The sequence below is a fragment of the Mesoplodon mirus genome (assembly GCF_964341445.2).
Source record: "Mesoplodon mirus genome assembly, chromosome: 8".
In the NCBI taxonomy this organism is placed as follows: domain Eukaryota; kingdom Metazoa; phylum Chordata; class Mammalia; order Artiodactyla; family Ziphiidae; genus Mesoplodon; species Mesoplodon mirus.
Window position 1 is genome coordinate 19677182 of NC_138984.1, and position 15101 is coordinate 19692282.

General features: G+C 37.4%; 1 protein-coding gene across 6 annotated transcripts in view; it reads left to right on the top strand.

Annotated features, from left to right (window-relative positions):
* USP37 (ubiquitin specific peptidase 37) overlaps positions 1 to 14548 on the top strand; it is a 97793-nt gene extending 83245 nt beyond the window's left edge. For 5 of the 6 annotated variants that reach the window (XM_082631500.1, XM_082631501.1, XM_082631503.1 and 2 more), the window contains 4 exons: positions 6986 to 7101; positions 8560 to 8629; positions 9339 to 9477; positions 9991 to 14548. In XM_082631500.1, the coding sequence (XP_082487626.1) occupies positions 6986 to 7101; positions 8560 to 8629; positions 9339 to 9477; positions 9991 to 10078 (413 nt within the window). In that variant the 3' untranslated portion in view covers positions 10079 to 14548. Of the gene's footprint in view, positions 1 to 6985; positions 7102 to 8559; positions 8630 to 9338; positions 9965 to 9990 lie in introns of those variants that run through there. The other variant, XM_082631504.1, reaches the window with a different exon arrangement.
* The last annotated feature ends 553 nt before the right edge of the window (positions 14549 to 15101 follow it).

A 15101-nucleotide genomic window follows, 5' to 3' on the forward strand; every position in this document is an offset into this window, starting at 1 on the left:
TAGGACATTCCATCCAAAAACAACAGAATACACATTTTTCTCAAGTGCTCATGGAACATTCTCCAGGATAGATCATATCTTGGGTCACAAATCAAGCCTTGGTAAATTTAAGAAAATTGAAATTGTATCAAGTATCTTTTCCAACCACAACGCTATGAGACTAGATATCAATTACAGGAAAAGAGCTGTAAAAAATACAAACACATGGAGGCTAAACAATACACTACTTAATAACGAAGTGATCACTGAAGAAATCAAAGAGGAAATCCAAAAACACCTAGAAACAACTGACAATGGAGACACGACGACCCAAAGCCTATGGGATGCAGCAAAAGCAGTTCTAAGAGGGAAGTTTATAGCAATACAATCCTACCTTAAGAAACAGGAAACATCTCGAATAAACAACCTAACCTTGCACCTAAAGCAATTAGAGAAAGAAGAACAAAATAATCCCAAACTTTGCAGAAGGAAAGAAATCATAAAGATAAGATCAGAAATAAATGAAAAAGGAAACAATAGCAAAGATCAATAAAACTAAAAGCTGGTTCTTTGAGAAGATAAACAAAATTGATAAACCATTAGCCAGACTCATCAAGAAAAAAAGGGAGAAGACTCAAATCAGTAGAATTAGAAATGAAAAAGGAGAAGTAACAACTGACACTGCAGAAATACAAAAGATCATGAGAGATTACTACAAGCAACTCTATGCCAATAAAATGGACAACCTGGAAGAAATAGACAAATTCTTAGAAATGCACAACTGCCAAGACTGAATCAGGAAGAAATAGAAAATACGAACAGACCCATCACAAGCACTGAAATTGAAACTGTGATTAAAAATCTTCCAACAAACAAAAGCCCAGGACCAGATGGCTTCACAGGCGAATTCTATCAAACATTTAGAGAGGAGCTAACACCTATCCTTCTCAAACTCTTCCAAAATATAGCAGAGGGAGGAACACTGCCAAACTCATTCTGTGAGGCCACCATCACCCTGATACCAAAACCAGACAAGGATGTCACAAAGAAAGAAAACTACAGGCCAATATCACTGATGAACATAGATGCAAAAATCCTCAACAAAATACTAGCAAACAGAATCCAACAACACAGTAAAAGGTTCATACACCATGATCAAGTGGGGTTTATCCCAGGAATGCAAGGATTCTTTAATATACACAAATCAATCAACGTGATACACCATATTAACAAATTGAAGGAGAAAAACCATATGATCATCTCAATAGATGCAGAGAAAGCTTTCAACAAAATTTAACACCCATTTATGATAAAAACCCTGCAGAAAGTAGGCATAGAGGGAACTTTCCTCAACATAATAAAGGCCATATATGACAAACCCCCAGCCAACATCGTCCTCAGTGGTGAAAAACTGAAAGCATTTCCACTAAGATCAAGAACAAGACATGGTTGCCCACTCTCACCACTATTATTCAACATAGTTTTGGGAGTTTTAGCCACAGCAATCAGAGAAGAAAAGGAAATAAAAGGAATCCAAATCGGAAAAGGAGAAGTAAAGCTGTCACTGTTTGCAGATGACATGATACTATACATAGAGAATCCTAAAGATGCTACCAGAAGACTACTAGAGCTAATCAATGAATTTGGTAAAGTAGCAGGATACAAAATTAATGCACAAAAATCTCTGGCATTCCTATACACTAATGATGAAAAATCTGAAAGTGAAATCAAGAAAACACTCCCATTTACCATTGCAACAAAAAGAATAAAATATCTAGGAATAAACCTACCTAAGGAGACAAAAGACCTGTATGCAGAAAATTATGACACTGATGAAAGAAATTAAAGATGATACAAATAGATGGAGAGATATACCATGTTCTTGGATTGGAAGAATCAACATTGTGAAAATGACTCTACTACCCAAAGCAATCTACAGATTCAATGCAATCTCTATCAAACTACCACTGGCATTTTTCACAGAACTAGAACAAAAAATTTCACAATTTGTATGGAAACACAAAAGACCCTGAATAGCCAAAGCATTCTTGAGAACAAAAAACGGAGCTGGAGGAATCAGGCTCCCTGACTTCAGACTGTACTACAGAGCTACAGTAATCAAGACAGTATGGTACTGGCACAAAAACAGAAATATAGATCAGTGGAACAGGATAGAAAGCTCAGAGATAAACCCACACACATATGGTCACCTTATCTTTGATAAAGGAGGCAGGAATGTACAGTGGAGAAAGGACAGCCTCTTCAATAAGTGATACTGGGAAAACTGGAGAGCTACATGTAAAAGTATGAGATTAGATCACTCCCTAACACCATACACAAAAATAAGGCTCAAAATGGATTAAAGACCTAAAAGTAAGGCCAGAAACTATCAAACTCTTAGAGAAAAACATAGGCAGAACACTCTATGACAAATCACAGCAAGATCCTTTTTGACCCACCTCCTAGAGAAATGGAAATAAAAACAAAAATAAACAAATGGGACCTAATGAAACTTAAAAGCTTTTACACAGCAAAGGAAACCATAAACAAGACCAAAAGACAACCCCCAGAATGGGAGAAAATATTTGCAGATGAAGCAACTGACAAATGATTAATCTCCAAAATTTATAAGCAGCTCGTGCAGCTCAATAACAAAAAAACAAACAACCCAATCCAAAAATGGGCAGAAGACCTAAATAGACATTTCTCCAAAGAAGATATACAGACTGCCAACAAACACATGAAAGAATGCTCGACATCATTAATCATTAGAGAAATGCAAATCAAAACTACAATGAGATATCATCTCACACTGGTCAGAGTGGCCATCATCAAAAAAATCTAGAAACAATAAATGCTGGAGAGGGTGTGGAGAAAAGGGAACACTCTTGCACTGCTGGTGGGAATGTGAATTGGTACAGCCACTATGGAGAACAGTATGGAGCTTCCTTAAAAAACTACAAATAGAACTACCATATGACCCAGCAATCCCACTACTAGGCATATACCCTGAGAAAACCATAATTCACAAAGAGACATGTACCAAAATGTTCATTGCAGCTCTATTCACAATAGCCCGGAGCTGGAAACAACCTAAGTGTCCATCATCTGATGAATGGATAAAGAAGATGTGGCACATATATACAATGGAATATTACTCAGCCATAAAAAGAAATGAAATTGAGCTATTTGTAATGGGGTGGATGGACCTAGAGTCTGTCATACAGAGTGAAGTAAGTCAGAAAGAGAAAGACAAATACCATATGCTAACACATATATATGGAATTTAAGAAAAAAAAATGTCATGAAGAACCTAGGGGTAAAACGGGAATAAAGACACAGACCTACTAGAGAATGGACTTGAGGATATGGGGAGGGGTATGGGTAAGCTGTGACAAAGTGAGAGAGTGGCATGGACATATATACACTACCAAACGTAAAATAGATAGATAGTGGGAAGCAGCCACATAGTTCAGGGAGATCAGCTTGGTGCTTTGTGACCACCTAGAGGGGTGGGATAGGGAGGGTGGGAGGAAGGGAGACGCAAGACAGAAGAGATATGGGAACATATGTATATGTATAACTGATTCACTTTGTTATAAAGCAGAAACTAAGACACCATTGTAAAGCAATTATACTCTAATAAAGATGTAAAAAAAATAAATAAAAAAAGACTGTTAGGAAAAGATAATGTGACTTCAGTTTCCCTGTGAATTTACAAGAGCTCACTCTGGGGAAGCCAGTGAGCAAAGTCGTGAATGAGTATTCAAAAGCGTAAGGTTCACCATAGGGGATTTGGCAGAACTAATTTATGGACCATGTGCTGGAAGTCTACCAGGACAGGTAGTCACGGGAAGTGAGCTAACTGTATTTTCTAAGATCACTCTGGTTTTTCTCTGGCTCTAAGAAATAGATTAAAGCAAAACAAAAAAAAATTGCTGGTATAAAAATGAGTGTTCTAGGCTGATCTAGACACCAGGGCATGGTGGAGAGAGCAAGAATTTCACTAGCAGATGGTTGAGACAGTTACAAATAAGAATTCAAGCTGTGCTCGCTTCGGCAGCACATATACTAAAAAATTGGAACGATACAGAGAAGATTAGCATGGCCCCTGCGCAAGGATGACACGCAAATTCGTGAAGCGTTCCATATTTAAAAAAAAAAAAAAAAAAAAAAGAATTCAAGCTAGGCTCACCTAGGCATTCTGGCCTCAGATATAAAAGATGGTGCAATGGTGGTGATGAATGGCTGTCTCAAGTCATATTGTTCCAGTCTGGACTGGTTGCCCTCTACATCCATGCACAGATATCCTGAGAGCTCCCTAACCATTCTCCAGGGGATTCCCTCTGATTCTCTCTTTTGTTCGAATCTCTCATTTCCTGTATGACTCTTTTCTCATCCTTTGTGTACTTATGCTTTGATGGAGAACATCCCCAGTAGTTTTCTTGAAGAAGAGGGGATGTGACTTAGATTTTTTGGAGGACTTGAAAGTTTCATTCTGCCCCAGTATTTGACTGATAGTTTATTTGAATATAGAATTCTGGGTTTACAATCATTGTAAAAGCATTGTTTCCCCCCACCTTCATGCTGCTGGGCAATGACAAAAGTCTTGTTTGCTGGGTTGCTGTATGAGAAGTCTAAAGCTGTTCTTTATTCTGATGTGACATCTTTTTTTTCTGAAAGCTTATAGGATCTTCTCTTTGTTTCCATTGTGATTACGTTTCACAGTGATGTGCCTTTATGTGTGTCTGTTTCATCCATTTCTGCTGGGCACTTAGAGGATTATTTTAATCTAGAAACTTTTGTCCTTCAATTCTAAGAAATTTGCACTGATTTCCTTCATTCTACTTCCTCTCTTTTCTCGTTTTGAAACCCCTATTATTCAGACGTCCTAGTCTGATCCTCTTAATTTTCTCATCTCTTCGCTCTGTTTTCCATTTTTTTGTTATTTTGCTGTACTGCCTGGGAAGTTTCTCCAACATTATCACCAACTCCAAACTTTTTTTTAGTATTTTATTTCTATCATATTTCTAATTTTCAAGAACTGGTTTTTGTGATTGTTACTTTTTTATAACATTTTGGGGTTGGGGTGGTTCAGAGAAGTAATACCATCTCAACTCTCTGACGATATTAAATATGGTTCATTTTTTTTGTTTATTTGACATTTCCATCTCCCTGAATAGATTCTCTTTTCTCCAGATTGCTCTGTCCTGTGTGTTTATTATGGTCTTTATATTCCTTGTTAGAGTCTTTTTTCAATTATCTAGTAATCCTTGGCTGTCAGCTCATGATTAAGAGTAGGGGACTAGCAGAAACTAACACACCATTGTAAAGCAATTATACTCCAATAAAGATGTTTAAAAAAAAGAGGGGACTAAAAAGATGATTGGAAGCTCTGAGTATATGAATAGCTAGGACTTGTCAACTTTGAGTTTTACAGGGTTTTACTGTTTGGGGGATGATGTTAATATTTTAGGCCTTCCCTTGGACTGGTAAGATTCTTAAAGAAAGTTTTCTAGTCTCCTGCCCTTGCCTACAGGTAAAAGATGTGGCTGCCAGAGTTCTAGAAGCCAAGTACAGGCATAGGGCTGGGGGTGGGGATGGGAGTTATATTCATCTTTCAATATGCACACTGTCACCTACTCCCCTGTGCCTGGAATCCTCCAATCCAGAGACTATTTTACCAACTCTCCAAAGAACAAAGCTGCCGACTTCTGTCATTGCCCAGCAGCATGAAGTAAGGGGAAGTGGATCTAGGAGTCTGCATCTCAAACAGCTTTCACCTAATTCTTTTTTTTTTTAATTAATTTATTTATTTTTCTTTTTGGCTGTGTTGGGTCATCATTGCTGTGCAAGGGCTTTCTCTAGCCGCAGAGAGCGGGGGCTACTCGTCGTTGCAGTGCGCGGGCTTCTCATCGCAGTGGCTTCTCTTGTTTGCAGAGCACAGGCTCTAGGCACATGGGCTCAGTAGCTTTGGCTCGCGGGCTCTAGAGCGCAGGCTCAGTAGTTGTGGCGCACGGGCTTAGTTGCTCCCCGGCATGTGGGATCTTCCCAGACCAGAGATTGAACCCATATCCCCTGCATTGGCAGGTGGATTCTTAACCACCGCGCCACCAGGGAAGCCCCACCTAATCCTTATTTTTATCCTCTTCCTAGCCTCCAGTTTTAGAGGTACCTGCTATTTCCAAGTTGTATGTCTTTTGAGGACTCTGTAATATAAATTGGATTGGTTCTCAACTTTTCCATTACTGGCTTAGGTTTGACTTTCTTAGGTCTGCTAAGTCAGTCACCCCTCTATATTCCAGAGTCCAGAATTTTGATACTGTAGTGTCTTCCTGTTCTTCCCATTCTTAAGTGTTCATGTCTTTTAAACAACTCTATAAAACAGAGTCATTTATGCACAGATGCTCCTGGGATTCTTTATTTGAAGCCATTAGTAAAGATGGATTCTTCCAGTGGAAACACATTATTAAGGAGAAAAATTGGACCTTGGATTTATTTGTTTAGTATTTTAGGTAAAACTTAGGAGTTTAAGGTTGAATTTCCATTATTTTTGTTAAATTTCAAAGTATGATTTAATGTTGAAGAAAATGAAAGGATGTTGATCTTCTTATGGTCTCTTTTCTGTCAGATAATTTGTTTGCTGGTGGCATCCATAATATGTACCAAGTATGTCAAATCTAACATATAGTTTATATAATAGAGAATTCAGTGAAATTGGATTATCTGTAATTTTTTTGTCAGTTTTATTCCTTTCTTAAAAGAGTATTATCCCCTTTCATATAAATATATTTAAAACAAAAGGGAACATTTCTTTTACAGATAACTGGTGCCTGAATTTTTATTCCCTAGAGTAAGCTGGGTGAATTGGAACCCTAATAATAATATGTTTTATGTTTCTTAGAATGATCAAATGTGTACTTCAAGCTGTTTTATACCTTCCCAATCGTATCTCTTTGTGTCTATTCCAAGAACTTTTACAAGACTTTGTCTTTGTGTTCTTCAGAGTTTAACAACTCTTTTCTGGATTCATTGGGCTCTGATGAGGACTCTGGAAATGAGGATGTTTTAGATATGGAGTATACAGAAGCTGAAGCTGAGGAGCTGAAAAGAAATGCCGAGGTGGGTGACATTATATTCCCTTCGTAGGTCAAGTTGTCAGTAATGCTGCTGTTCCTTATCTTCAAAGGCCCCCACTGTCAGTGTCCATTGCAGGTCCCCTTCTGCCCCTTTGGCAGCCATCAGATGGTCTTCACTTTCTCTTGGCCTTTGCTCCTCATTTCTTACACAGAAGATTCAAAACAAAATGACAAAAAAAACACACATCCTGATCACCTTATGTGCATGTTAGGTACTAACTTAGTAATAGTTCTCAAAGTCATATGTATATTAAATCACCTTCAGTTCTACCAAAACTATTTTATCTTTAAGGTTAAATACTAAAAATAGTTGATTGTTACTCAATAAAAACTATTGATGACATTAACTAGAGCACTTGAAATCTCTTTTTACCCTAAATAATTGCTTTTTTCCCATTTTCCAAATTTTTTGTTATTTTAATTACCCAGGATCCCACAATTTTAACACAACTACTGTTAGCATTTGATATATTCTTTTATCATCCCTACCCCAAAGTATTCCAAGTATGCTTTTAAAGTCATAGAATAAGTACAGTTTTTATCCTACTTGTTAAAGACTATAAGCATTTCATTTTTAATGGCTATACTGTATTCCATCAATGAACATGCTATTTATTTTATTTAATTTTTAGTTAACATTGAGCATTTAAGTTGTTTTTTTTTCATTATAATAAGTAACATATCGAGGAACTGTATATGATTGTAGTGTTTTCTATATTAGGATTTTCTTCTTTAAGGAAATTCCCAGAAATAAATTACAGCATCAAAGTTTTTGAACATTTTAATGGCTTACCTATAGCTGTATTTGTTCCCAAAATTATATCTTATAGTGCTGCCTGAAGTCCATGAATATCACTTTTCAGTTTTGTTTTACTTTTCTGCTAATAATATTTTAATAGCATTTTTTAAAATATTTAAAATGTAAAAGTTCATCCATAATCCCTACAGCAACACAGCAACTCTTTTCATTTTTTCCATTCTGTTTTTCAGTACTTAGCCATTAACATCTATTTTATAGAGCTATAGTTATTATGTGTGTTCATGTAAGTTTGAAAAACAAGTTAACATGTTGCTGACCCACATATTTTTTCTTTAAATAACTGAATAATACTGTACTGAGTTGATATACCAGTAACCATTTAACTATTACTGAGCGTATTGTTAGTTCCAAATTTTCATTATTATAGATAATGCTACAGTGAATAATTATATACATATATACTGTTTCCTTCTTTTGCATTATTTTCTTAGGATAAATTCTTGGGGAGTAGAATTCTTGGGTCAAAGGATATGAACAATACCAACCACTGGGTTTTTTTATTGAGTCTAACCCCCCACACATTGAAACTTTGCCATGTCAGCTTTGATAATAAATTTAAAATTAGTGTTTTGCTTGTATTCAGATGAAGAGTTGAAAGTCATGCCCACTTCTGTTTTCCAGACAGGAAATCTTCCTCATTCCTATCGGCTCATCAGTGTTGTCAGTCACATTGGTAGCACTTCTTCTTCAGGTAAATGGACATTAGGATTTCAGCATTTTATAAATGGACTATCCAGTATTTACTCCTTATTGGGTTGCTCTGAGCCTAGATTTGTGAGGTGTAAGTTAAATGCATCAAGAAAAACTTTGAAATCTTTTCTTTGATCACACTTAAGTGTGAATTGTGTTAATAGGTACAACTGTTTTGATTTCTCTATTCACGTGTGACCCAAATGTCCCTAAACAAAATATATTTATCAAAAAAGTTGTCCTGGTATAGTAAGGTGAAATGGGGTTGGCTGTTTCTCTTTCTGAAACTTCCGGTCCCTGAGAAAAATTCAACACTTTTTTTTGGGAGTGGGGATGCTGTGTTGGGTCTTCGTTGCTGTGCACGGGCTTTCTCTAATGCAGCGAGCGGGGGCTACTCTTCGGTGCGGTGCGCGGGCTTCTCATTGCAGTGGCTTCTCTTGTTGTGGAGTGTGGGCTCTAGGTGCGTGGGCTTCAGTAGTTGTGGCACATGGGCTCAGTAGTTGTGGCTTGCGGGCTCTAGAGCACAGGTTCAGTAGTTGTGGTGCACGGGCTTAGTTGTTCCGCAGCATGTGGCATCTTCCTGGACCAGGGCTCGAACCCGTGTCCCCTGCACTGGCAGGAGGATTCTTAACTACTGCACCACCAGGGAAGCCCCTTCAATACGTTTTTTTAAAAAAATAACCTTAATTTTAAGATTTTATTTATTTCAGGTCATTACATTAGTGATGTGTACGACATTAAGAAGCAGGCTTGGTTTACTTATAATGACCTAGAGGTATCTAAAATCCAAGAGGCTTCTGTGCAGAGTGATCGAGATCGAAGTGGTTACATCTTCTTTTATATGCACAAGTAAGAAACTTTGCCTGATCTGAAGCTGTGGGCTAAAAATCACTTGAATTCTTTTTTTTTTTTTCTTTAAGGATAAAATGTTCCCATCAGTTAATTGGTTGACGATTTATGATTTTTATTGTCTTTGCTTAGGGCTCATGTCTTGATATTTCCAAAGTATTTTTTCTCTTAACTCACTCAGTAGAATCTAGGTATAGAACTTAAGATCTTTTTATGATGGAAGCTGTCCTGTCATAAAACTTTTTGGTCTTTCATTGTATCAGCTAGAAGATCTGAGTTATATGGATAGGAACTACATAGCGTTTCTATCAAAGCTAGCTATTGCCATTCCCTCCAAGTATTTTTAAGAATCGGCACGTGGGGTTAAGATGGTAATAAAATGAATGAGCTGCTTATTTAATAAAATTTAGGCATCATGGGATTATGCAGCCTTTATCAATGTTTATTTTCTGTCTATCCTCTGTCTCTGTTCACTGAATTTCCTATTTAACTTTTTATTTGTTTTATTTTAAGGGAGATCTTTGATGAGCTGCTGGAAACAGAAAAGACCTCTCAGGCACTTAGTATGGAAGTGGGAAAGACCACTCGTCAGGCTTCATGAGGAACAAACTCCTGGGTTGGCAGTGTGCACTGCATATTCTCTCTTACTGCCACCCACTTCTCTTTCCTCTGCCCGAGGAGAATTTAGAACTCTACTTGATGCGGGAGCAACAAACAGCTCAGGGCCAAACCAAAAGACGAAAACTGCAATTATGCGGAACGCTCCATATTAATTGTTTTATGGAAACTTTGGTCTCACATCTGTAGCTGATTATCCTTTTTTTCTCCTACAAGAGTGGCACTTCCTTTTGTCTTAGGAATACATGTTGTAAATATATATATATGTACATACACACACACACATACACACACATATATGTGGAATGAATGGAGCCTTAAAGAGTTAGGATAGCCCACCAGAGTATGCCTACTCAAAATTAATAGCACAGCAGTTTGGAGATGAAATGAAGTTGTCAGAGTCCATTCACCTGAGAAATGTGTGAAGATATACATATCATTTGGCATTTGGCTTTTATGTTCCTTGCGTAGTTTCACTCACGTCTGTAATCTTTCATGTGTGTTTCCTATTAGTAAAGTTCACTGGAAAGCCAGCTCTCCATGTTACACTAATGACAGTTTGTCCTCCTGACAAAGGAGGGACATTTCTGCCACCTGACTTGAGGAGCTTTTTTAAAAAAATTATTTCATGGATTCATAATGCTTTTGCTGTTTACATGCAGTCCCAAGAAATGGATTGTTGGTGCTTTGGAATGTGTTATGTTCCCACATTTGGTATTCATTGTACACTTCGTATTTTCTTTAAAGAGATTCCTTCACACAGTATTTTCATTGTATATCATCTATATTATTACCATGGTGAAGATAGAATCTTTTATTTTTCTTCTGTGTCATTCTTCCATGGAGCAAGCATTACCCTAACAGACTGCAGCCAAAACTTTAAGAGGTAGGAAAGTGATGTTGTCCCAATTGGGACTCCCCTACAAGATTACCTAGAGAATATGAAGAATGCTAGCATCTCTGTCTCCCATACATAGAGAGGTCAGGAGGAGTATTCTTGTGTTAAAGGTGAAACTCTGGACCACTAAAGCTGAAAGCCCTGCTTCAAGGGTGAAATTAAGCACATGAGCTATAGGATAAAGTTTAAACATATAACCATTTGCTGTCTGGCTTTGCCCTTAAAACAGGATGAGAATTAAAATATGATTGGTTTAGGTAATTCCAAGAACTAACAAATAACAAAGGTGCATAATTATCTTACTTTTTAGGTGCTTTGAGTTGAGGTTAAATGGGGTTCAACATTAAGTGCTATGTTAGTCACTCAGCTGACATAACCAGCCTGGTTAAACAGCTTGTGAAACCATATAAAGAATGAGTTTGAGAGTAGAATTTTGTTCCTAAAATAATTTTGTGAGCCCAGGAATCATTAGGATCACACAGAGTTAAGTATAGCAAAATGAAACCTTCAACATTTTCTTTCATTTTTAAGTCCAACATCACAGAAGATGTAACATCTTTTCTGGAAGATTGCCTTAAGAGAGCTCCAGCCCTACTCTTGAAACTTGGATGTGTTCTGACGTAGTAACCTATTCTAAAATATTGAATCTTTGAATTGTAAATGGCCCCAGCACTTTTGCTTAACTACTGATAAAAGCTTCGTCTCCTACCATTTACCTACCTGTTAAGGTAGTGAACTTTCCAACGTGGTACAGTGGTAGGATATGCAGGAGTAGTATAGAGCAGAGGAAAACATTTGTTTAAAAAACTAGCTTTTAAAATTTTGTTTATTTCCACTGGGGAGCCATTTTACTTTTTTCTTGGAAATAACTGGTTTTCTCATCTGTGAGTGAAGTGATAATCAAATTCTTTAGCTGTTTATTACTTCTCTGTGTCTATTTGAGAGCTTTTGAGAGATGCTGTTAAAAATGATTGGGATGATTTGACATGAGTGGGTGCATTTAGGGCATTTAAACAAATAGATATAATGCCATAAGCCTAGGTTGCCCATGAAGTACCCTCGTTTGACTTGCTTTTCATAGCTGTGTGTGCGTATGGTTTAGAAGTACACTTGGCTTGAACCTAATTTGATTTGCTCTTCCATGTCTTAGGCAGGAATTACTAGTTGAAAAAAGTAGATGAGTTATGTCACTGCTCATATACTTGCAGGTTTGGGACTTGAAATTCCCTTGATGTCTGTCCATTGTTTTGGCCTGGTCAGCCTTCCTCTCTCCCTTCACTCCTTCAACTCTTACCCCTTTCACTACAGAGTTACTTTCTCATTTTGGTTCAGTGAAGGATTAATGACTACACATGGACAGTTCAGCTGGACCATGTTGATGGAGTTTGTTGTTATTTTGAGCTGACTGTATGTATTTAAAAATTACAAGTAGATAATATTTTTTGTGCAGTTTGCTCAGAATTGGGGAATGGGGCATTTGGCGTGTTGGTGCCCGAAAGGGACAAGTTAGATAGGGACGGAGAGCTTCAGTTCCAGGCAGCTTGCACAATAACTAATATTCCTATTGAAAATACCAAATATGTTACTTTAAATGACTTTGAATTGGAACTTGACAGTTCTTAGTTCTACACACAACTGATCTTAATTGGAATTTTTTGGAAGGGAAAGTTAAACTAAAATTCAAACTCGTTGATTATTATCACCTAATATTATTACAGAGGATTGGAAAGTTGCATGTGCCCAGGTGCTGCTATCACTTTAGAAGCCCTAACTATAATTTAGGCCTATACGGAGATAGATTCTGTTCTGTAGGGAATATATTTATGTGTACAGACTCAGAAGTTCTGTTTCAGCAGGATAGAATAAGAAGCAAGTCCGTGAATTATTCTTCTATTTATATTTTGATTCCAAGAGCTACTTGATTACTTGCCATGGTCTGTTAATTTCAGGCCTAACTTAATGGCTCAATAACAAATGTAAATGTGTTTACATTTTAAGAAGTATGCAGCGATACTTAAAGATCAGTTCATTAACTCTGGGAGGCAAATACTAGACTAGACATTTCTTTACTTCTCTCCTTGCTCAAGTGTAAAATTCTTCTAAAATAAACTTTAAGAATTAAAACCTCAGCAAGTGAATTGATGAATTTACCTATTCCATATTGAAGTTACCATTATGTAACTCTATAAATATAGCTCTACACATGTACAGCTAGTTGTATAATGAAAATTATTAGGAAACACCTAAATTAAAGAGATTCTTGGCAGTATCTCATATGTAGTGGAGCATTATGAGTGTAGAGAGAGCATGGGCGTTGAAAACATACAGGAGAAAAAGGTAGTTTGTAAACTCATTTGTGATCTACTGAACAGAGATAATATTAAAACAAATAAAAATATTACCCTTCTTCCTCTTCTCTGTCCTCTAAATTGACTACAGTGGATGCTCTTGGTCATCCAACCATTTTTGCCCTTTTGTTTTAAATCAGGGAAACAGCTGGATCTCCAAGTACATGTGGATCTTGTGTATACATGGAGATTTTTAGAAAAATCAACACCCAGTACTAGATGCAAGTCACATAAAAGTGTCCCCCCCAAAATAGAAACATCTTTTTCCTCCTCCCCATCTTGCTTTACACCGAGTAATGCTCTTTAAGTGTGTACAAAAACTAAACAGATTTCTGCCCTCTAACATCTTTCTAATGCATTACTTCAAAATTCTAATTTTCTCCATCAGTGTCTTATTAACATCTGAAAAAAATACATATATTTATTTTATTGGAAAACTATAGTTTGTTAGGCCTTGAGAGTTTTGTGACAGGTTTCTTTTGCTGTGTCTCACCATGCCCACTGACTTCTTTATGGCATGCTTTGATTACTAAACTTCAGGCAGTCTTTTGTTGTATTATATTTACACACAATTAGTGTTTTCCTTTCCATGTGTGCTATGTGTCTGAGGTTTTGGAGTTTTTAATAAAAAATGTGCCAGTATGAATACAAGCAGTTGATTTCAGTAATTTGGACTTAAAGTGCAGAGGTTTGAAGTAGAGGCGTGTCCACTGGTGTCAGAATAGAGTGGATGAGGGTCTGCATCAGGACTGGAGTTTGTTAGGTCCAATGCCAATACAGAAGAGCAGTCATCTGAACTGGTCTGTTTCAAGAAGAGCATGGGTGGAAGAGTGAGACACAGTGGTTGTACACACCTCTCGTCTTTAGGTTTCCCTCCCTCTCTTTTCCTTCCATCCCCATCTTCTCTGGCCTATTGTCAGTGTTGTTTATTTATGCTACGGAGAGGAGAACAGAAGTAAGCTTCCTACACTTTGCCTAGTTGAGCCACTACTAGGTTTGCTGGCAGCTTTGGCCATATTTGTGAGGTGATTTTCTTTGTGTTCAGAGTGACTTTTGATTCTGATTCTTTATGTTGTTTTGTATGGAGCGGCACTTTATCTGTGTTTTAGCAGAACTGTTCCTCTGTACCCTGTACGGTTTTTTTGTTTCCTTTTTAAATTATGCATAGAGTTTTTTGTGTGTGAAATTAAAGCCTTTATTAACCTTGTGTTGGTTCAACTGTTATTTCTGAAAAGGACATATTCTTGCAGACACTTAACCAGCTGTTGAAGTTGTGAAAATCACCTTCTGTTGGCCTTCTGACTTGGACTTTCAAGCGCACTGTTACACCTTAAAGGGAATGGGATGGGAAACCAGGTATGGCTGAGTCAGCACGAACCTCCGGTGGATTTCATCTGAGGAGCCTGTGAAGCTTTGCAGAGGTTCTGGATAACAGTTTTTAAACCCAGCATGGGCCTTAACGGTGCTCTTCCTTTGCCTTATTATTAAGAGTACCAGAGACGGGGGTGAGATAGCATTTGCATTTCATACTTGCTGTTAGGCCTCAAGCCTAGGCCTAGTGGGTATGTTGCTCTCGCTGGGTACTGGTTAGTGAGTATTGTGAAACCTCCTAAATAGGGCCATCACCTGAGCCATTCAGCTCTTTCAAAGAATGGGTCCCCTTTAACACCTGAGGAAGGCAGTAAGAAAAGTATATGTGAAAAGGAAAAGCCATTACTCGGAAAGATATAAAACTGCAAAATGCTTCAGCCCACCTGCCA